We start from the raw sequence: 20,841 nt of genomic DNA, 5'->3' as shown, positions 1-20,841 counted from the left end.
TACCACTCAAAAATGTCTGTTGATGCACTTAGGGAGTATACACATTTCAACTGCATGTAAACAAAACAATCCACCTAATTTTCAATGCATGGCACACAGGAAACTTTATTATAATGCAAACTTGGTTGGTATGCGCAAACAAAAGACAACCATATTTAATGGCAAACCATTCAACAGTGTGCGAGCTATAGTTAACCCCACACAAAACTTTCAACATTGAAAAACTAGTTGCGCAACCAACAACCTGTGTTTAACAAAACGTTCACTTATTTAGGCAACAAAAACTTTCATATTTAAACACTCAGTAAATAGAGCAACACAGTACATGCAGGTGAAACTTTCAGTAAGAAAGAACTTTGCGTTGTAGAATTGTTTTTTAAACATAAAATGCACATTTTAATTTTATCATACATATTAACATTTTTACTTTACCATATATATTAGTAATTTCACCGCAATTTTCTTTTTTTCCTTTTTCAAACGTTTTACACGAACGGTCCAGGCAAGTGGCAAACCAGATAAGGATTCACAATCCTGTGGCACATGTTACAAGTCTGCTTGATGTAAACCTGCAAAAAAGTAACCAAAAATTAACTAAGACTATTTTTACAAAATTTTGAGAATTAAGAAATTGAAAAATACTTTAAATTAACAAAAATTAAAACTTAGAAAAAAACTAGATTAAGTGTAAAAGTTAGACACTATAGGCAAAAACAGGTTTAAATGCAAAATTAATAACATATAGTAGGGTAGGGAAGGATGGGACATATTTCCATTTTCTTTTTCAATTTGGTTGTAAACAACGAATACTTACAGAAATGTATAACTGTAGACTCTTACCCCACAGTACTACATTCCTATATCTTACTTTGCAACTGTTTCGAACACACCATACGTTTCTGCTGGACCAACCACGCAGACATCGTCTGCAGAAGAACTGGCCATATTTTCGCTCCAAATCTCGTTCTTTCTTTGGTTCGTCAAGAACAACAACCACAGAATCATCGTCGCCGCTGGAAGCCGTTTTCTGGTTGTTTGCCTTCAATGGAATCAAATAGAAGTGTAATTATAGCCTTTTGTGTGTAGGTTCTATATACAGTACCGTATGTAATGAGAGTGGGCCTATACGCAAATTTTAATGCAAGAAATTGTAAAAAAATTGGGCAATTATACACCTCCTGCCCGTGACATATGTTTGGGGGGTAGATCTGAACAACCCATTAGTGACCACTGGGTTGAAACTGAACAGTTATCGCAGCATACTACCAACACTTGATACAGCGGAAAATTCAACTTTTGAATTTAATGAATAAATGAATGTAAATGGCTTTATTCTCGCGTGGCCTGAAAACGACATTCGTTATAACAGGGGTGTTCATGCACCTCATGTCAGCTTACAAAGTATACCATGTATAAGTTACTTTGTAGGTGATTATTTGTTTTGATTTTTTTCTTACATAAGCATTAAGTTCTATTTATTTCAATCATGAGTATAATATATTAGATGCTATACATGCTTACCACTTTGTTTTCCAAATCCGTTTTTTCTTCACAATCTTCGATGGTAAGCTTTGTTTCCACAGTTTTTCCTTCGAGTTCGGCTGCTTTCTACATAACATAAAACAGAACGTAATTTAATTTCGGGAAATGCAGTTTCAAAACGTTATTAATCAGTGTGTTAATTAATACGAATATCGTGAAATTTAAAATATAAACCACTCACAACGTTGCATACGTGCTAACTCATAAGCTGGTACGATTTGTATGCAACGGAACAGTCGTGTTCTAATGGCTGTTGTTTTCCAGCTACGCGAGGGTAAAGCAAGTTTCAATCATTCAATCGTTCATACCTTTCGCTTGGCCGCAATATATGACCCGTAATCCGCTGTTGATATTGTCATCTGTTCTGCAGGCTTGCACGCTAAAAATAGTGAACCATGAATATATAGTAGGGTTCGGGGCAGACGGGACACCGTTAGCACATAATATTCAAATATGCTGATCGTGTTTCAAACAATTAACAACGGTCTATATGGGAGTCGTGAGAATACGGTTTTATAATTCTTTGAATGTTCTTTTGTTTACTACCAAATACAGGACGAGAAAATAGAATAAAAAGGTGCGTCCCATCTTCCCCACCCTGCCAGATATCTTTATATCATTTTACAACATAGTACTGATGTAGGATAAAGTGAAAAACCGTTAGAACATAACATCCCATTTTCCTGGTCGTGTTTTAAACAATTAAGATTCTGTAAATGTTTGTTGCTTACTACAAATGGATCGAGAGGGAGATTGAAAACATCTACTATATAATTTTTACAAAAAAAATCAACTCATAACTTACGTGAGTTGGCCTTACGGTTTTCATCTTTTTGCTGACGTCTTACAGGCTGGTTTGTATGCGCTGCAATGCCTCTTGGTGTGTGGGGAGGTGCTTCAGGTCGAAGAATAGACCTCGACACGGTAAAAGGCGGAGGACGCCGCAGGTTAATCATTGGCTGTGTGAACAGGTTACTATAAGCAAATCGAAGTTTATGTAATATTGTAAATGCTGCAACAGTGTTTAAAACTGATATAAAATCGCCGCAAATTTATAAAACGCTATAGAAAAACGTTTTAAACATATGCTAAGCAGAAAAAGTTTCAAACTTTTGCTGAAAGTAATTTTACAAAAGATTTTTTTATATCTGGAATACACTAACCTATAGGTTGGATTATTTAAAATAGAGCAGAGAATGGAATTTAAAAATACGGTTTTACCAATTAAGCGTCGCTAAGTAGGTTTAACTTTTAGTATCATGTACAAGTTGCCTGCAGACTAGTTACCCCTGCGTTCCCTTTAAAATATAAGCCAGCATTCTGCTTACCGGGTAGCCTGGAAAATTCTGCCGAGCATCGCATGAGGGTGTTGACTGTCGCGGTTTAATTCGGACTCCTGGCCCAACGAAACCTGGCAAAATTAATCAACATTTCGAGGGAAACAAGCAACCTGAACCCACTCACCTCCACACACAATGGGTTTTCGAGGCTTAACTTTCCAGTTGGCTGCTAATTCAAATCGAATATCTGGAACTTGGATTCCTTGGAAACGAAAAAGGGCTTGTTTTAGTATACAGTAAGGTAGGGGGAGATGGGATACCTTTAGCACATAATATCCAAATATCATGATCGAGTTTTAAACAATTAACAATGGTCTGTGGAAATCGTGGGGATGGGGTTTTATAATTCTTTGATTTTTCTTTGTTTACTACTAAATGGAACGGGGAAATAGCATAAAAAGGTGTCACATCTTCTATTACCCTACTATATACACTTTGTAAGACAGACACACAAAGTTTTTTTCACAAAATTTTTTTTTAAATTATATCTACGAAACTCTTGTTTTATTTCAGCATCTGAGAAAGAATTCTAGTAATATATAGGCAGCTTATACATATGTAGCATTTACCTTTTTCAAGGGTAGTTTTGGCTTGAACTGAAGCATCATTGGTGCTTTTTCTACACAGTTGCAATTCCGGGTTGACCTGTTTTAAAAGCTGCACGAGCTGTGCACGTTTAAGAGCTTCAGCCCGAAGTCCGGGTGATAAACTCTGAAAGTAAAGCGGAATTGCAAAACTCCAAACATAAAACAAATTAAACATATAAGACCGGCAGTTTAAAAGGTATGAGCCTAAATTTTGTGTTTAGGTAAAGATCTTACCAGTTTATTGTAAAATACAGAGTTGCTAATTAGAACAAGGTTCAAGTCACGCGCTGAGTAGCCTATATATTTTGTACGTTTCGGTGATTCAGCATATACGAAACCAATTATTCAGGCATATTAACCAACTATTCATACCTGCCACATTAGTGTGTTCCGCATTGGGCTTCCTATGACATCAATAATGGCTTCCTTCGTATTCGGTTTTGTGTTTCCGCAGTTAGATTCGTCTATAGCAAATAATAAATGTAATCTTTCATTTAAACATTCGTGCTAAATTCTTTGTTACCCTTTGTCATTTTTGTCGCTAATCTTAACGTTGCTTTTGTATTCATTTTGTGTTTTTTTCATAAAATCTAATCTGAAATTTAAACTATTAGTTAGCTAAAATCTAAAGCTGTACACCACATACTAGTACAGTGTAGAAACAACTGCATACTGGTGAAACAGCAGCAAATTCAATGCAATTTCGTGTCTCACGCCGGCGTTGGTAATAATTAGGAATACGCGGCACGCTGGAGATTTTATAGACGTAACGCTGTTTTCTCCTTTAAGGTATTTTACGCTTCGAAATGCAGTACGCTATAAACCAAGTATTATAAAATGTAATTTGTTACATATGTGTTTGGCCTAATCGTAAAAAAACAATATAGTATATTAAAGTGGTATTTGTTGCATGGTTGTGTAATTTGCATAAGTGTAAAAACATATATATGTTTAAAAAAGTGCAAAACAAAATATGTAGCCTAGGTAGCAAAAAGCGTGAGAATGTGCTAAAATGGGCGTTGTGTGGGAGTATGTGAACTAGCACGCCCACTTCTACTGCGCGTTTACTTTGTCCAATCTGCTGTGTCATGCTGCTTTATTGTTCTCCTGTTCCCCTATTGTTAGTAGCAGAACGAGGTTTCGGCTCTTTGACATTGATAAAAGGAAGCTTAGTACCTGTTTGTTTTGTAGGAGGTTCTGTTTGCGCCCAGTTTTAGTTCGATGCTGATTACTATCTGCATAGCGTCTAAAAATAGATTTTGTATTCTGTAAACACCAAAGACGGTTCTGCTACCGATAGTAAAAGGCAATGGCTCAATGTTGAGCAGACTGTTATGTAACCAGTGGAAATACAAAGCGTTAAACAAAGAGATTAATTTACTGAAGCAAAACGGCGGCTCACAATCTAATGTAAATTTACAATTGTAGTTGTTAGTGTTGGTGGTATGATATATTGAAAGAATTTAGCAACGTTAGAAATTAGAATGATATAGTAGGGTGATGGAAGAAGGGACACTTTAAGCACATCATGTCCAAATATCCTGATCGTGTTTTAAAGAAATAACAACGGTCAATGGGAGTGGCAAGGTTACGGTTTTATAATTCTTTGAAAGTTTTGTTTACTACCAAACGAGATGAGAAAATAAAATGAAAAGGTATCCCGTCTTTTCCCACCCTACTGTTTTGCATTTTGTGACATTTGAGTAAGAAAGGAAAACGTCATTTCCCTTGTTTATAGAGCGTTTAATTCGTTGTGAAATCACTGGATCATGCATTCTGCGCATGTACGGTTAAGGCTATTCGAGATATAAACACATCCGTTCCGGATATTTGACACGGCATGTTATCTTAATTTATATCGACGAGGTGGCACCTAAAACCACGCCTGCAGCCAAAATGCGTTTGTTCATTCTTTCGCTTTAAACAGAGTTGTATACATTACGGTTCAATTGCGATGCTGTTCTAAGATCAACGCCAGCTTAAAGCAATGTGCAAGAGTGAATGTACGCTTACAGTAATGCGCAAGGTTTATTGCTTAGTTGTGTTTAATTACAAAGTTGTGTTTAATTATAAAAATGTTTTAAGGGCATTTAAAATGGTTGAACCGATAAAGATAAGCCCTTCTATGGCTGTGATAAGAATAACGATGTTATGTCGCATTTAATGAATTTGTACGTAGAAAGTAATTAATTAAATTTTGACATGCACGGTTTCATAGTGCATGTTGGCACAGTAACCAATTAATCAAGTCACATGCCCAATATACAGTAGGATAGGAAAAGATGAGACACTTTTTTATTCTATTTTGGTAGTAAACAACAACATTCAAATAAATATAAAAACCCTACCCTCACGACTTTCATAGACCGTTGTTGATTGTTTAAAACATGATTAGGATGTTTGGGTATTATGTGCTAAAATATGTCCCATCTTACGCACAGTACTATGCCAGTGATTAATGAACTTTACACTTCAATTGTTACCGGCGTTGAAATATCCAAACTAACTTGGTTCCTGTGGAAAATTACGCCAACTTTTCCGCGATGGTGTCGAAAAAAAGTAGGTGTCTTAAACGTTTCAGGTTTTGTGGACCGGAAAGTGTAAGTTTCCCATCGTATGACAGCAACGCTACGAAAAGAAGGCTAGCCAGCTTTTAAAAGCCAAAGAAATGTTCAAGCAGTCGCATATTTAGTTAAGTAGCACTGACTAAATGAAAATGACTTTGACAGAAAAAAAACGCTGAATTTGCCAGACTACTTGAGGTATGAGAATAGCCGCAGATTAAGTGCCAAGTCACGTAGCCTTTTATTCTAAAGTGCATAGTCACGTACTCTTTTATTATTTCGATCGTATTCAGGACCGGTTTGTTTACGTTCTGTTTTACGTGTATGGAGAATAGAAACATTGCTATAGCGTTATAATATTACATCTAGTCTAGTATAATTGATTCTCTGCTTTCTAATACAAATAACATTGCTCTTTTATCAAATAGGCATTTTAAAAGTTAATTCTTATTAACTGCTCGTGACAATGTTGCGTCCAAACGTGCTTACAGGCCAACTGCCAACTGGATCTAATGTACCGTGTAGTTTACACGAATGCACCAAAGAGTAAGTCTTTAGTTCTTTGTTTATTACCACATTAGACGAGAAAATTGAGTGAAAACGTGTGCCATCTTCTCTCACCCTGCTGTTTTAGATTATTGGTGGTAACTTTTTTATCACAGGGATTTACTTGCGTATTTTGAAAACGCGTACGACTTGGACGAGTGGCTTTTTACATCTCTCAAAGGTAAGGCTTTGTTTTTTTAAATTAGTTAGTACATATTTGTATTGAGTTGATTTGTTCGTAATATTGAACCTGCGCCGGTACATTCAAGCATATAAGACCATTACGGACTGCGTGAACGGACATATATTATTTGCATCTAGCCTACTCTACAGACAGAAAATCGATAAAATTGATTTACCCCGCTGAGCATCAGATTATCATCGTTCGCCGGCAAATATGCTCAGCAGCAAAATTTGCAAAATCATTGTGTCACAGAACACACAATGATCGCTTTTGTCAAGAAACAAATTTGCTATAAGACCGCAAATCTCTTCGTTGCTCGACCGACCTTCGATAACCCTTCCTGAATGAGTAAATAAGCTTGCTTTATCCTCGCATGGCCGGAAACGACAGTCGTTATAACACGGATGTTCTGTTTTATACACCCCGTGCCAGCTTACGAGTTACCAAATATGTAACTTTGCGGGTTATTGTTTTTTGTGGCTGATAAATTCAACAACCCATAAGTGACCACTAAGCTGGAGCGTTAAACGTCTTGCCCAAGAACACATACGCCAACAAAGGTAGCAGCGTTTAAGCTGTAGTACAAATATAATTACCAACGTATATTTTACAAGCTCCAAAGCAAACGTATTGGTAGTTAACCACAGGGGAGTTCCCCATAAACATAACAAACCCGATGACATTGCGATTTTCTTTTCAGGCGAAGAGTGTTTTTACAAGTGTCCCGATCGTCTACGCTTACCACTGGTCTTTTATTTCTGCCACACTGCCGTGCTTTACATCCATAAGCTAACAATGGCTGGTTTGATAAAGGTGGGGTATTATTTGCTCTTGTTTAATTAAGTTCTTAAACTTGAATGTGATTTAACAAAAACTCATGTGACGCGTTTGAGCCTGTCTCATGTCATTTCGGTATAATGAATAAATCAATATTAATAAATTACAAGGGCATTTGTTATAACAATGGTGTTTTGTTTCATAAAGGCTCGCTTACGAGTTATGTAACTTTGTGGGTAAAAAATATTAGGTGTTTTTCCAAGGACACATACGCCCACAATGGTAGCAGTTTAACCATAGCTTGTATGACAGCAGTTACAACATTTCTGTGACATATAGTAGAATTGGGTAGATTGGGACACCCTTTTATTTTTTTCTCATTCTATTTGGTAGAAAACTAAGAACATTTACGGAATTATACAATCGTAGCCCCCTTCTCCAAAAGACTGTTGTTAATTGTTAAAAGTACGATCAGGAGATTTGAAATTTAGGTACTAACAATATCCCATCTTACCCCATATGACTCTATTTTTCATTTTTAGGACAGAGTTGATGAAAACTTTGAAGCAATGTTTGAAACAGGTGTGGATGAAATGTCATGGGATGACACGGAAAACTACCGGATGGGTGGAGCTTATAAATGGCCACCAATTGAGAAAATTACAGAGTACAGGAAGAAGGTAAGTTTTTAAGAATGTCGCACAAAAGAGTGAACTTGCCTATTCCATCGCTTAGTTACTTGTATGTAAAAAGTAAATGCTAATTATTTGTTCTATTATGGCATGGTAACCTATTGTTATTACACTTTATTACACTTATTATTACACTGGTGTCCTATTTTACATTCGTAAAAGTAAATACATATATCTGAAACAAAAGATAGTGCGAAACATGATTTAATCTTAATGTACAGTCAGTGGTGTTCATAATGAAATGTATTATTTGTACATTAAGTGTTTTTGTTTGACTTGTAAAATAAAATAAGTACTGTGGGGTAAGATGGTACAGAGTATTTTAGAATCTTAAGTCTGCCAATATATAATTCTGTAAATATTTTTTGTTACTACCCAATGGGACGAAAACTCTGAATGAAATGTCCCATTTTACCCCGCTTAAAGAAAAACTAATTTTATAGGTGAGAGAAATTGTGCGATCAGTCATTCAAAACTTGGATCTGACATTCCCAGTCACTGAGGATAGCCCATGTTGGTCAGTCTGGCTTGCCATTGAGCATGAGAGGATCCACCTTGAGACATCGTCAGTCCTAGTTCGGCAAATGCCTATAGATATGGTGTCTAGGCCTGTTGGGTGGAAGTATGGACCTTTAGCTATGGGTTGGTTGGGTTTGGCTACAATTATTATGTTTGAAGTTTAGAGTTTTATTTGTAAGATGCAAAAAATGTTGTGAGTTTCAGAAATATACTTTTGCATTGTAAGATTTTCTTGTTACCCACTTATTATATGTGCGTTTTGTATAATTTTAATTTTGAAATTTACATTCATTTGTTTAGACATTCAGTTATACATTCATTCACATTTTTTCATTCAAGAGTTTTGTACAATAAATCCTTGCAAAAAATATCCCCCCCTTTATTGTTAGATTTTTGTTTCTTTTCTAAACTAAATTATATTTTTAGACAAGCCTGTCCTAAGCAACCCAATGATAATTCAAAAATCGCGGGACATAGTTCTTGGCAAGCATGGTGATTGCTCAGTTTGGGGGTGGGACAATGAATATGGAAGACTAGAATTAAGGTTTGTTTGAATGGATGCTTTTTAAAGTTGCTTTGTAGTAATTTAGGGCGTAAAGTAACCAAGGGAGCTGGTATTTTTTAAATGAAATAGCCTGTTTAAATTACATATAGCATGGCTGTTTTTTAAACCTACATTTTATGTTATTATGGTTTGAAATTCAATGCTGCTGTTAAAGTGGGTCTGCAGTGTTTATGTAAGACACTTAACAGCAATTGCTCCAAACCAGTGATAGAGGTAAAACACAATCGCCTATACACTCTTTGTAATCTACATTTTGTTTATTATAGCATTCCAGCATTTGAAGCTTCTAAATACATGATCACGAACCGTGAGATGCTTGGTTTTGTACAGGATGCTGGTTATAATACCAAAAAATATTGGTCTGAAGAAGGTTGGAAGTGGAGATCTTACACACAAGTGAAGTAAGATTATGTCCTTTTTATAAAACACAAACACGTTTTGTTTTAAATCTTTATATGAACACAAATCTTAACAAACCAATGGTTAGTTCTCTCTGTTTAACCCATTACCCCAATGGTTAACTATGCAAGCCTATAATTTAACACATGGTTTAACAGTAACGACTAGAAAAGTATTTTAAATAGGTCATTTTGATATCGTACAAAACATTTACTAAATATGAGGCAAAATGTGACTTGCGGGCCAAAAAATGTCTAAAATTTGTTTTTAACAATAAAAAAACACCCTTTAAATGTTCATAAATCCATGTTTTTAAATAAACTCTGTCAATTTATCTGCTTTATTACATATAAACTTTATTATAGTTATGTTTCTATATACTTAAGTTAACCTATCTGACAGACATCCAACGTTTTGGGTTTGTAATGAGAACTGCAAATCCAACTGTGGGTCTGCATTGAAAGAATATAGTCATTGTAACTTTGGTGTTTCAGCTGCTACAACTAACGGAGATCATCATAATAACGATGAAAAATATGGGTAAGATTTAAAATGGAACATTTTAAATAAATTATGGTGATTTCCTAGTGTCTTGCAATTGTTAGACAAGATCTTGGCAGTAATTGCTCCAACCCGATGGTCACTAATGAGTTTTTCAAATTTACACAAGTATAACATAATATTTTGTCATATATTCAAGAAAAATGTTAAATATTAAAGCATTTATATATTTGAATGCTGTAACAGAAATTGTAATAATTTAGTTACAAAGGAGATAGAAAAAATTTAACTTGTAATTTAATTTTTATTTTTACAACTTTTTTTATTTTTATTTTATTTTCCATTTATTTTCCTTTTTTTATATTAAAATTTATTTTCCTTCCAGGCTGCGTTTAATGTTTGATGTCGTTGCACTGCCAGCCGACTGGCCTGTGGAAGTTAATTTTCATGAGGCCCAGGCTTTCTGTCGCTGGAAGGGTAATGGCTACAGACTTATTACTGAGGCAGAGCAAGTTATTATTCGAGAATTGGAAAATTTTAACGACTCAGACATTACCTTGGATCCAATTTACAGCAAAAAATCGGAAAAGAAATACAATTTTAACATGTATTATGGATCCAGCACAGTAAGTGACTAGTATTAATTTCAGATAGATTTAAATTTTTTTATTTTTTTATTTTGTGTTTATTTTTTAAAGGATCTTGTAGGTGGTTTTTATTTTACTAATCCTTTAGTCCAGTGCATGCTTTGAACCTACCATATTTTAATATACGTATTTTACAAGCAAAACGTGTGGAAAGGTTAGTAAAAATAGTTTATTTTGATTTTCAGCCCGTTAACATGTACCCACCTACCAAGTCTGGCTTCTGTGATACACTGGGTAATGTATGGGAATGGGTGGAGGATCATTTCAATGGATTTCCTGGATATACACTGAATAAATATTACCATGATTATTCAGCACCTGGCCTGGATGGAAGTCATGGTGTCATAGTGGTAAGACATTTAATTTAAACTTGTGTTAGCCCTAATTAACACAAGTTGAATGAACAAATAAATGTAACTTATTTATCTTCGAGTGACAGGTAAACGACAGTCGTTATAACACAGGTGTTCTGTTTTATACACCTCATGCCAACTTACGAGTTCCTATGTATGTTACTTTGTGGGTGATTATTGTTTTTTTATATGACATTCTTCATAACAAATATTTCAAAAGTTTTTGGCTGAAGTAGCACATACTCTATCCTAAATAAAAAGTGACATAGCACAGTAGTTATAAAATGCTCACTTCATTAGGGTTAGACCAACTGAGGCCTAAATTTCTGGTTCTTCGCCATGCCTTGAAATAGAACCTCACTCTTATACAATATGAGCTCTAGATAGTATATTTAATGTAATGATACTATTTTAAAAAATGGAGTGACAATTGGATTTAAACAAGTAGAGGGGTCTATATTTTATACAACTTGAGCTTTAGATATAATTTTATTAAAAATCAAGAAAGATATTTGGTGATTTTTTTATCAGGGTGGTAGTTGGATTTCAACTGGTAATGAAGCATCTAGATTTTCAAGATATGGGTTTCGTCGTCATTTTATGCAGCACGCTGGTTTTCGTGTTGCACGAACATTGGAGGGTAAGAAGACACCTGTGATGGTTGTGAAGTCACTGGCGATTAAAACCAACCCTAATGAACCAGGTAAATATTTTGAATGCAGTTTGTTTATTGTAGCAAGTTTTGTTTACTTAAGAAATTAAAAAAGTTATCTTAATTGAAAGACACTAAGTAGTTGCAGATGTAGTTACATTATCCATAAAAAAGAACCAGGTTATTTGCTGCACACATTGTCCGGCGCCGTGGCATAGTGGTTAGCGCGCCTGCCTGTAACCCAGGGGTAATGGGTTCAAGACTCGTCGCTGCTACCATTGTGGGCGCATGTGTCCTTGGGCAAGACACTTAACGGCAATTGCTCCAACCCAGTGGTCACTAATGGGTTGTCCAAATTAACAGCCGTACATAAAAAAAATAAAAAAATCCCCCAAAAAATTAATCACCGACAAAGTAACATACATGGTAACTCGTAAGCTGGCACGAGGTGTAAAACCCGTGTTATAACGACTGTCGTTTTCCGGCCACGCGAGGATAAAGTAAGTTACATTCATTCATTCATTCAAACATTTTTTGTATATTTTTAAAAAGCTTGATATCGAAATTTTATGGGTGATGTTATGTTAATACATTAAGTAGTTACAGAAGTAATTACATATTTAAACATGCTTTTGAATCCTTGTTTTGTTTTAGGTGGAATTCTTGTTTAGGGTATTTCCAATGTAACTATAGTTCCTTTTTTCCGATGTTAAAGCATTATTGCACTTTAGCCCTATCCATGATGGGGAAAACATAAAAAAACACCAGTATTAGACTAATGATCAAATATGTTTTGCTTGAGGGGGGGGGCGTAAATCCCAGGTCCTTGACAATGGCTTCACCCATACAGAATAAAATCCTTACAATTCAAAAGTTTTTTTAGTTAATTTTCTTGACATGTTTACTCAGACTTTTCAAAAAGTGTTTCCTCTTGTGGAGTGAAACTTGTCAAGTGGGATTCATCTAACGTATACTACGCTGAAAAAGATTCAACCAGACTGGTTGAAATGGCTGTGGAGAATTACTGTCCTATGGATAAGCATTTTGCTCAGCATTCTTCATTTAATGAAAAAATTTGCCTAACTGCCTCAAAGGCTGCAAAAGGAATTCCAACAAGCCAAGTTTTATTGGTTGGCTGTGAAGCAGGGAAACTCGCATTTGATTTAAGTGCATATTTTGAGAAGGTGAGTTAGTAAAAACCTTTGCATTCCAAAAAAAACATTGTACTCCTTTATTATGTATGCGCAAATATGGTCAACTTAATGAATTATATTTTCTATTTATTATAATGATAATTTAAACATAGGTTGTTGCTTGTGACCCTTCTACATGTGGTATCTACATTGCTCAACAGCTGAAGGAAAATGGGAAATTTACTCTGGATTCAGGTATTGAAAGTGTTTGTTTCCTTATAGTAGGCTGGGGGAAGACGGAACACCTTTTCATTCTTTTTTATTATCCAATTTGGTAGTAAACGAAGAACATTCAAAGAGTTTTTAACCGTACCCTCACAACTTTTATAGACCTTTGGTAATTGTATAAAACACAATCACGATATTTGGTTATAATGTGCTAAAAGTGTTCGATCTTCCCCCACCTTACTATATACATTAGCTATTTTTAAAAACAGATTTTAAAACTAAAAGGTGTAAATAAGTCAATGAAGTTTTTCTTTTCTAAATATCCAAGAATTGATTTACCATAAACCACTAAGTTTCTTCACATTAAATTTAAACTTGAGCAATTTTATAGATTTTATATCAATGCAACTCCAATTTACCAATACATATATGTCAATTGGCATATAGCATATGTCCTACAAGGCCAGAATTCAGCAATCTTTTTGTGTGTAGATGTTTTTTCAAGCTGTGAAATTGTAAAGAATTCCATCGAAACAGTTCTAAAAGTTCCAGAAAATGCTATTCCCGAAAAAGTTCAATTTAAGCAGGTGTGGTGAAGTATCTGTAGTTAGGTATACCATTTATTATCTCATCTTTAGTGACTATAAAGTAGTTTAAGTCCTAAAATTACCTAATAGTATTCCTATTATTGTTTATGTTGTATGTATTCTACTTTATGTTGTACACTATTCTAGGCAAATGTGTCATTGGGCAAGACACTTATCAAAAATTGCCCCAACCCGGTGGTCACTATGGCCAAATTATCAGCCACTGATAAAAAAATTACATTCAAAATTAGTTTTTAACACTTCAGTCATTTGAGTTAAATCAAACTCCAAGATTAATAATACACTGACTATTTGATCATGGTAGTTCACAGGTATCTGGTCAATTCATTATCATGAATGATAACTTTAGGAAAATAAAGGCACTCATGAAAAATAAAAATAAAAAAAGGATAATAAAGGCTCCGATCTTTTTCAATAACAACATTGTATTGGTTTCAGCTATCATGGCTGCCTTATGAGTTTAGAGGAATTGATCTGATCATATGCACCATATTGGACAGAGATCAGAAGGGAGAGGGTAAGTTGTCTATGCTGTTGGAGCATTTAGGCATTACCAGATGTGTTTTGTTGCAGTATATATGGAATAGTAGGGTGGGGGAAGATGGGACACCTTTTTACTTTATATTGCATACTTACGACTCCCAAAGACCGTTGTTAATTGTTTAAAACACGATCAGGATATTTGGATATTATGTGCTAAAGGTGCCTTGTCTTCCTCCACCCTACTGTATACTCACACTCTATAACACTGTATATATTACCAACTTCTGCTAGGATCTGGTGCTATGAAAACGTAACAGACAAAAATCATGTAGATTGAATTGTATAATAAAAGATTATAATATATGGTAAGGTGGGGAAGATGGGACACCTTCAGCACATAGTATCCAAATATCCTGTTTGTGTTTTATACAATCACAAACGATCTATGGTAGCCTTGAGAATACGGTTTTAATATTTTCTTGAATGTTATTTGTTTACTACCAAATGGGATGAGAAAATAGAATGAAAGGTGTCTCATCTTCCCCCACCCTATGTAAAAGAAAGAAGTGAAATTATAAACAGGTAAACTCATTACACGTTAAATGTTCACAGCTTGGTTGCTGAGAATTAAGGATCTTCTTAATGGAATAGAAGGTGGTACAGCAATCATAGCCAGCAGTTGGCCAGCATTGAACATGCAGGCCGAGTTCAATCCATTCCGCCTCATATCGGAGGAAAAATTTGAGTTCGTTAGTGGAACTCAATATATTACAGTGTGGCAAGCAGCATAAACACTTGATTTTTAGTGTTGTTGTACAGGGCCATTTATCTGCTAATTATTTTGGCCGAATATTTCAGCTTTTAATTGAGCACTTCTGAACGCTTTGTTATATAAGCACCGTACCTATTAATACAAGTATATTCTCGTTTTAGAATTTTTTATTGATTACAAAATCTGTATTACATTAGGCTTTTCGTTTGATTTATAGTAGGTTGGGGGAAGATGGTACACCTTTTCATTCTATTTACTCGTCCCATTTGGTAGCAAACAAAGAATATTCACAGAATTATAAAACCTATTCTCACGACTCATATGGACAGTTGCTAATTGTTTAAAACACGATCAGAATATTTGGATATTATGTCCTAAAGGTGTCCCATTTCCTCCCGACACTACTATATCACTAAAACGATTGCGTTCATATTTCTTCAAGATTTACTCTCCATAACTAACTGCAGTCATAGGGTAATGTAGTTGTTTAGCGATAATACACACGCATTTAAAAAATCACCAAAATAAATAATACTAACTTGTTTGTTGTTTATACCAAACACTGAAAAGGTAGGAAAGAATTGCTGTTATCTTTCTATGCGTGCGGGCTAATTTGTTATTTTTGGTTAAATCGTCAGTTTTCTATAAGCAGCAACAGAAATGAATTAGCTAGGAACAAATTGTTACATTCCATTTTTGTTTAAAGTCACTGTAAAGATACAGCGGTCGCAGATGTAATGCTTGTTACTAATGCTAGGTATAGTACGGTTGGGGAATATGGGACACTTTCTCAATCTATTTTCTTGTCCCACTTAATCGTAAACAAAGAACATTCAAGGAATTATAAAACCGTATCCTCACGACTCCGATTGACCGTTGTTAATTATTTAAAATACGATCAGGATAATTAGGTATAATGTGCTAAAGGTGTCCCGTCTTCCCCCATGCTACATGTAGTAATGCGCTTTGCAAAAGCCGTTTTTTTTTGTGTAGTCAACAGCGCTGCTCTTTGTATGTTAACGTTCTTGGCTATCAGGCCTCGGGAGGAAATCTCGAGCTCTGCAGACGTTGATGGCTATACTTCGCCGCTGCCGAACGGGGAGCACAAGGAAATAATAATAAGCCAATTTAAATGGTAAGAAAGCACAGAACCGCAGCGCTTTGTGGATTGCGGCAATCAGTGCTTTATTTTAGGCGTGGTGTAAGCTGAAAAACCAGTCTGGTTTGGATACAAACCTGAGTTTTAAAAGACTATGTATCAGTTTGTCTGTTTTGTTTAGAGTGTTGATTTTTAAAGTTTTATTCAATTTTTAGGTTGGAGAATCAAAGTTGAATAAGTTTCAGTGTCATACAGAATGGCATATTTGCGTTTTTTAATTATTTGTCTCGCTTTATGTGTATTTTGTTTAATTGGTTCAACCAAATGTCAAAGCTTATCCAGGAAAGAAGAACTTCTGTTAAAGAGATGTTTAGATAAAAGTAACGTGTAAGTAATATGGGCAGTAGGCTACAGTGGGGTAAGATGGGATATCGTAAGAATATATCCCAACTTTTCTGGTTGTATGTTAATCAATTAACAATAATTTGTTAGAGTTGCGGGCTACGGTTATATCATTCTGTAAATATTCTTTGTTTACTACCAAATGGGACGAGAAAATAAGAATACAGTATGTTTCATCTCCCCCTTACTCTATAAAAATCACTGCTGCTAGTCAACTTAAAAGACATAGAAGGTCTAAAATACGCACTGTTGGTTTTTTATATAATTTTTGTATTTCAGCACGCGAGAAAATCGTACATTATCAAGCTCTTTAAAATCAAGGCAATGTATCCGTTACCTGCAAGAACTAAGTGCTATTGAATCAACGGCAGGTATTTATATTAGCATATACATGTCTTTAAACACTTTACATACCTGTACTTTAAATCAAGCTGACCAACGCGACCAAAACGAAGTGGATCCGCAAGCGAACTTGTTCAGTTACGTTTCAGGTAATTGGAAGTTTATTTTATAGATTTATGTTATATGTATTATGTTATCACATTTAATTTTACTATCTTTCGTATCGTTTGTACCAGTTCTATCTCGTTTGTATTGTATAATTAATAAGGGTCTCATGATGCAGATATGTTGAATAAATTGAATATCATCGCGTGTCGGGACATCGACAGTAGTTATACCACGGCTGTTCTGTTTCATACACATCGTGCTCGCCTACGAGTTATCACGTATTAAATTTTTTGGATGAAAAATGTTTTAGATTTAACGTTTTATTTTCAGTATTTTGTACTTGTAGCTATAACTAACTGGCGAAACAAAGAAGGGAGTCTTGGCAACTTGCTACTGAACCGAGCAGGGTCGTGTCATCACCACTCTAAAAGAATGTACCATTATTGGACCAATTTCTTTCTCGCACGGCAAACCACGTCGATTGTGGCGCTTGCAGTACAGAATAGAACCTGGGGTGCAATGCATGGTAAATTGCTGCTACGTCATTCTACAGCAAGGTAAACGAATTTGGTTGGTAAATATTACAGAGTAGTTGTATATGACACACCACGGTGGGTATAATAAATATAATATATAGAGTAGGGTGGGAGAAGATGGGACACCTTTTCATTCGATTTTCTCGTCCCATTTGGTAGTAAACAAAGAACACTCAAAGAATTATAAAACCGTATCCTCACGACTTCTATAGACCGTTGGTAATTGTTTAAAACACGATCAGGGTATTTGGATATTATGTGCCAAAGACGTCCCATCTTCCCCCGTTTCTACTATGACACAGTATTGCGAGTTATACCAAAAATACGCAATGTGGAAAATTAATGCAAATAATCGGATGTTGGATAGATTGTGGATTTTATCGGGTGAAACGTATTACAAAAACTGTTAGCTTTTTGTTCAGCCATTGCGACATCGACAAAAAAATTAACGGAAATTTGTCTTAGGCATTTACCAGCAAACTTAGTTGCAGCCGAGTTGGTTGTGGTAAGGAAGAAACCTTCGGTAACTCGGGAAAAATTTGGAAAATATAAAACTTTGGTTACAATGAGAGAAGCGGGAGGTCGGACTCGTACATTGCATGCAGGGTATCAGGTATTTTCGTTATATAAGTGTATAATATGTTAGTAGGCTTATATAGAATGCCATTATATAATAACGTAGGGGGAGACTGGACTCCTCTAGCACATAATATCCAAATATTCTGATCGTTTTCTAAGCAATCAACAACGGTCTAAGGAGTCGTAAGGATACGGTTATGTAATTCTCTGTTTTGTTACTACCAAATGGGACGAGAAAACTGAACGGAAGGTGTCTCATTTACCCCACCAAACTATAAAGACTGTAATAAAAAGTACACTCGTTTCACCTCGATATGTTCTTCTTTGTTCTTCTTTTTTCCGAGGCGCTGTCTAAACTACGAGTAATGCAAATATACTCAAAAGTATGTACAAGCAGCGGTTAACAGATCATTTATCGCCATATAGGTAACAATGCTGAATAACTGAAATGTTAACTTTGCAGTCCTCCTGCCCACACAGAGAGAGTAAATTCCTCATGCTCAATCTTGACACTCGGTATATTACAAATTGGCTTGCGAAAAGGAATTCAACAAATTTGTTAATATTTTCGCAAATTATTCCACGAACAAGATACGGAGGCACCACAGGTAAACGTGTGTGTTTGTTATTGTTTCTATGTGAATATGGATAGGCCATTAGCATTTATAATGCTGTTGTTCAACGTATAGTAGGGTGGGGAGGACGGGACTCCTTTAGCACATAATATCCAAATATTCTGATGGTGTTTTGAACAATTAACAACTGTCTATGGAAGTTGTGGAAATACGGTTTTACAATTATTTGAATGGTCTGTGTTTTATATACCAAATGGGACTAGAAAATAGAATGAAAAGGTGACCTATATTATTTATGTGGTAAAATATTGGGTAATGAGCTACTCTGAGCTATACATGCTAGAATCCCTCACATGTCGCGCTATAAGATCTTATATAATCGATTAGTAAAAGGTAGTCAATCGCAGGGATAAATAGGTTCAAAATATGTCTTCCTAACTATAGAAATACGATTTATATTGTTAAAAAATAATTTTGGTTTTAACAAACACAATTTTTTTTTTAAATATTTAAAAACATTTTTTGACGATTTTTAAAACAAAATGTTAAAAAAAATCTTTACAAATAATCTTTTTGTAGAAACTCTTTTACCAGTTGACGTGGTTCAACACATAGCCGGTTTGGTGCTGCATTTTCAAAGGCCAATCAACTCCGATACTTACCGGCTGCGCTCTTCCGACCGTTTGCGGCAAGCAGTTCACGCAAGTTTCCCTCCAACTTCCACAGGTAAAACAATGACAAACTAATGTACTACTGGGGGGAAACATGGGATACCGTTAGCACCTAAGTCCCATATTTTCTGATCATGTTTTGAAGAATTATTAGGTCATGTCCCATTTGATCCCACCCTAGGCTATTATATGATTATTTTATAAAAACCTTATTGAGCTTATAGTAAAAACAAAACAAGTACAAACTTTTAAACTTAGAATATTTGATGAAAACCTACGTATTACGAGTTCTTACATAAAAACTGTATGACTATCAGTGGAGTTGTTGTGTTCCAGTCCGGAATCGACGTAAAGCTGCGATAAGGCCGCGTATTCGAACCCGTCACCAACACGTACATAGACCCGAACACAGATTACCAAGAAGAAGGAAACTTACCTGCAGTCTTGAACCATTTGTTGTACCTAAATCCGTTACCCAGGTAACATAAATGTGCGCACTTTTCTTGGTAGATTAGAATGAATGGCCCAACACGTTTTTCAGACTGGTAGAGAAAAAAAAGGAGAAAAAAAAAAAAAACAATCGCTCAAAAAGTCACACGCTTTTACTTTATTTAGTCAAGGCCACGTAAAGAAAAAGAAATTTTTAGTCATGCCAGGCAAAATACATCTTCTTCATATAATATGTATGTACTATCACCTTCACAGAACTTAAATGTAACTTGGCCGGAGAACGGAAAACGCTTCTGGGATATTTCAAGATGCGAGGGATTGTGTAGACATCCTATTCCTGCTCATATCAGCCAAACCAACCATGCAATTGCAATTAACTCGGCAAGTAGATTTTAAAATTACTCACAAAACTGTATTAATTTACAAGGTGTATGTAATAGAATAGAAAACATGTGTGAACTCCCAACATATGAGAATAAAAACGTAACAAACATTCGTACTATTTACATTTAAAACTAATGTCCCAGATAAATGCTACGGGTTATACTTAGGTTTGTTTTTAATCGCATATGTTAATTTTATTGCAAGAATCTAAACCAATGCTTTTTTATCAGCACACCACTAAAGGAGCTTGTTGTGTTCCAATACGACTAAGAGCTATGGATTACATTCATTTACGGAACGGAGAACTAAGAACCGAATCGCTGGAGGAATTAGTTGCGTTGGAATGTGGCTGTCGATAAGAACTGTACATTTTCTTTACTTTACACGTTTCGTTGTTGTGTGAATATTATTAATTAATAAAAATAAATTGTATTACAAGTGTACCAGACGTATTATCGTTTGCAACAGAACTCAAGAGCGAAGTAGACTACAAGAATATACATGTGTACAATCTAAATTGAGATAAAATTGTTTAGAAAATATTAGTTACTTTATTAAATTAACAGACCAAATAAAAAGTCAACAGGAATGTGCTTTGGTGGC

The 20,841-nt window shown here is 35.2% G+C and overlaps 3 protein-coding genes across 4 annotated transcripts; 2 read left to right on the top strand and 1 right to left on the bottom strand.

Annotated features, from left to right (window-relative positions):
- Nucleotides 1-78: 78 nt before the first annotated feature.
- On the bottom strand, nucleotides 79-4,152 carry LOC149735758 (zygote arrest protein 1.S-like). 2 transcript variants are annotated; one of them, XM_089877939.1, is made up of 10 exons: nucleotides 3,993-4,152; nucleotides 3,842-3,933; nucleotides 3,452-3,593; nucleotides 3,007-3,084; nucleotides 2,871-2,953; nucleotides 2,348-2,501; nucleotides 1,851-1,921; nucleotides 1,522-1,608; nucleotides 869-1,039; nucleotides 79-569 (listed from the first exon to the last, which is right to left on the bottom strand). In XM_089877939.1, the coding sequence occupies exons 1-10, from the start codon at nucleotides 4,036-4,038 to the stop codon at nucleotides 486-488; spliced, it is 1,008 nt and encodes a 335-aa protein (XP_089734065.1). In that variant the 5' UTR covers nucleotides 4,039-4,152; the 3' UTR covers nucleotides 79-485. The 2 variants fall into 2 exon arrangements, with proteins under 2 accessions (XP_089734065.1, XP_089734066.1); XM_089877940.1 differs by having other exon boundaries at nucleotides 2,871-2,938.
- A 2,059-nt stretch (nucleotides 4,153-6,211) lies between these two features.
- On the top strand, nucleotides 6,212-15,634 carry LOC149735757 (uncharacterized). The gene is made up of 17 exons (XM_089877910.1): nucleotides 6,212-6,231; nucleotides 6,462-6,579; nucleotides 6,696-6,760; nucleotides 7,464-7,576; nucleotides 8,083-8,220; nucleotides 8,676-8,874; nucleotides 9,178-9,295; nucleotides 9,583-9,717; nucleotides 10,118-10,255; nucleotides 10,602-10,842; nucleotides 11,049-11,213; nucleotides 11,748-11,919; nucleotides 12,778-13,052; nucleotides 13,175-13,256; nucleotides 13,722-13,816; nucleotides 14,276-14,354; nucleotides 14,933-15,634. The coding sequence occupies exons 2-17, from the start codon at nucleotides 6,500-6,502 to the stop codon at nucleotides 15,109-15,111; spliced, it is 2,274 nt and encodes a 757-aa protein (XP_089734036.1). The 5' UTR covers nucleotides 6,212-6,231; nucleotides 6,462-6,499; the 3' UTR covers nucleotides 15,112-15,634.
- A 751-nt stretch (nucleotides 15,635-16,385) lies between these two features.
- On the top strand, nucleotides 16,386-20,681 carry LOC149735756 (uncharacterized). The gene is made up of 10 exons (XM_089877931.1): nucleotides 16,386-16,578; nucleotides 16,873-16,964; nucleotides 17,025-17,084; nucleotides 17,390-17,600; nucleotides 18,045-18,192; nucleotides 18,622-18,766; nucleotides 19,313-19,459; nucleotides 19,741-19,883; nucleotides 20,110-20,235; nucleotides 20,469-20,681. The coding sequence occupies exons 1-10, from the start codon at nucleotides 16,448-16,450 to the stop codon at nucleotides 20,595-20,597; spliced, it is 1,332 nt and encodes a 443-aa protein (XP_089734057.1). The 5' UTR covers nucleotides 16,386-16,447; the 3' UTR covers nucleotides 20,598-20,681.
- Nucleotides 20,682-20,841: the final 160 nt, after the last annotated feature.

Source organism: Ciona robusta, chromosome 5 (assembly GCF_009617815.1).
Source record: "Ciona robusta chromosome 5, ASM961781v2".
NCBI classification, from domain to species: Eukaryota; Metazoa; Chordata; class Ascidiacea; order Phlebobranchia; family Cionidae; genus Ciona; species Ciona robusta.
Note: the sequence above shows the minus strand (reverse complement) of the source record. Positions and strands in the feature narration are given on the sequence as shown.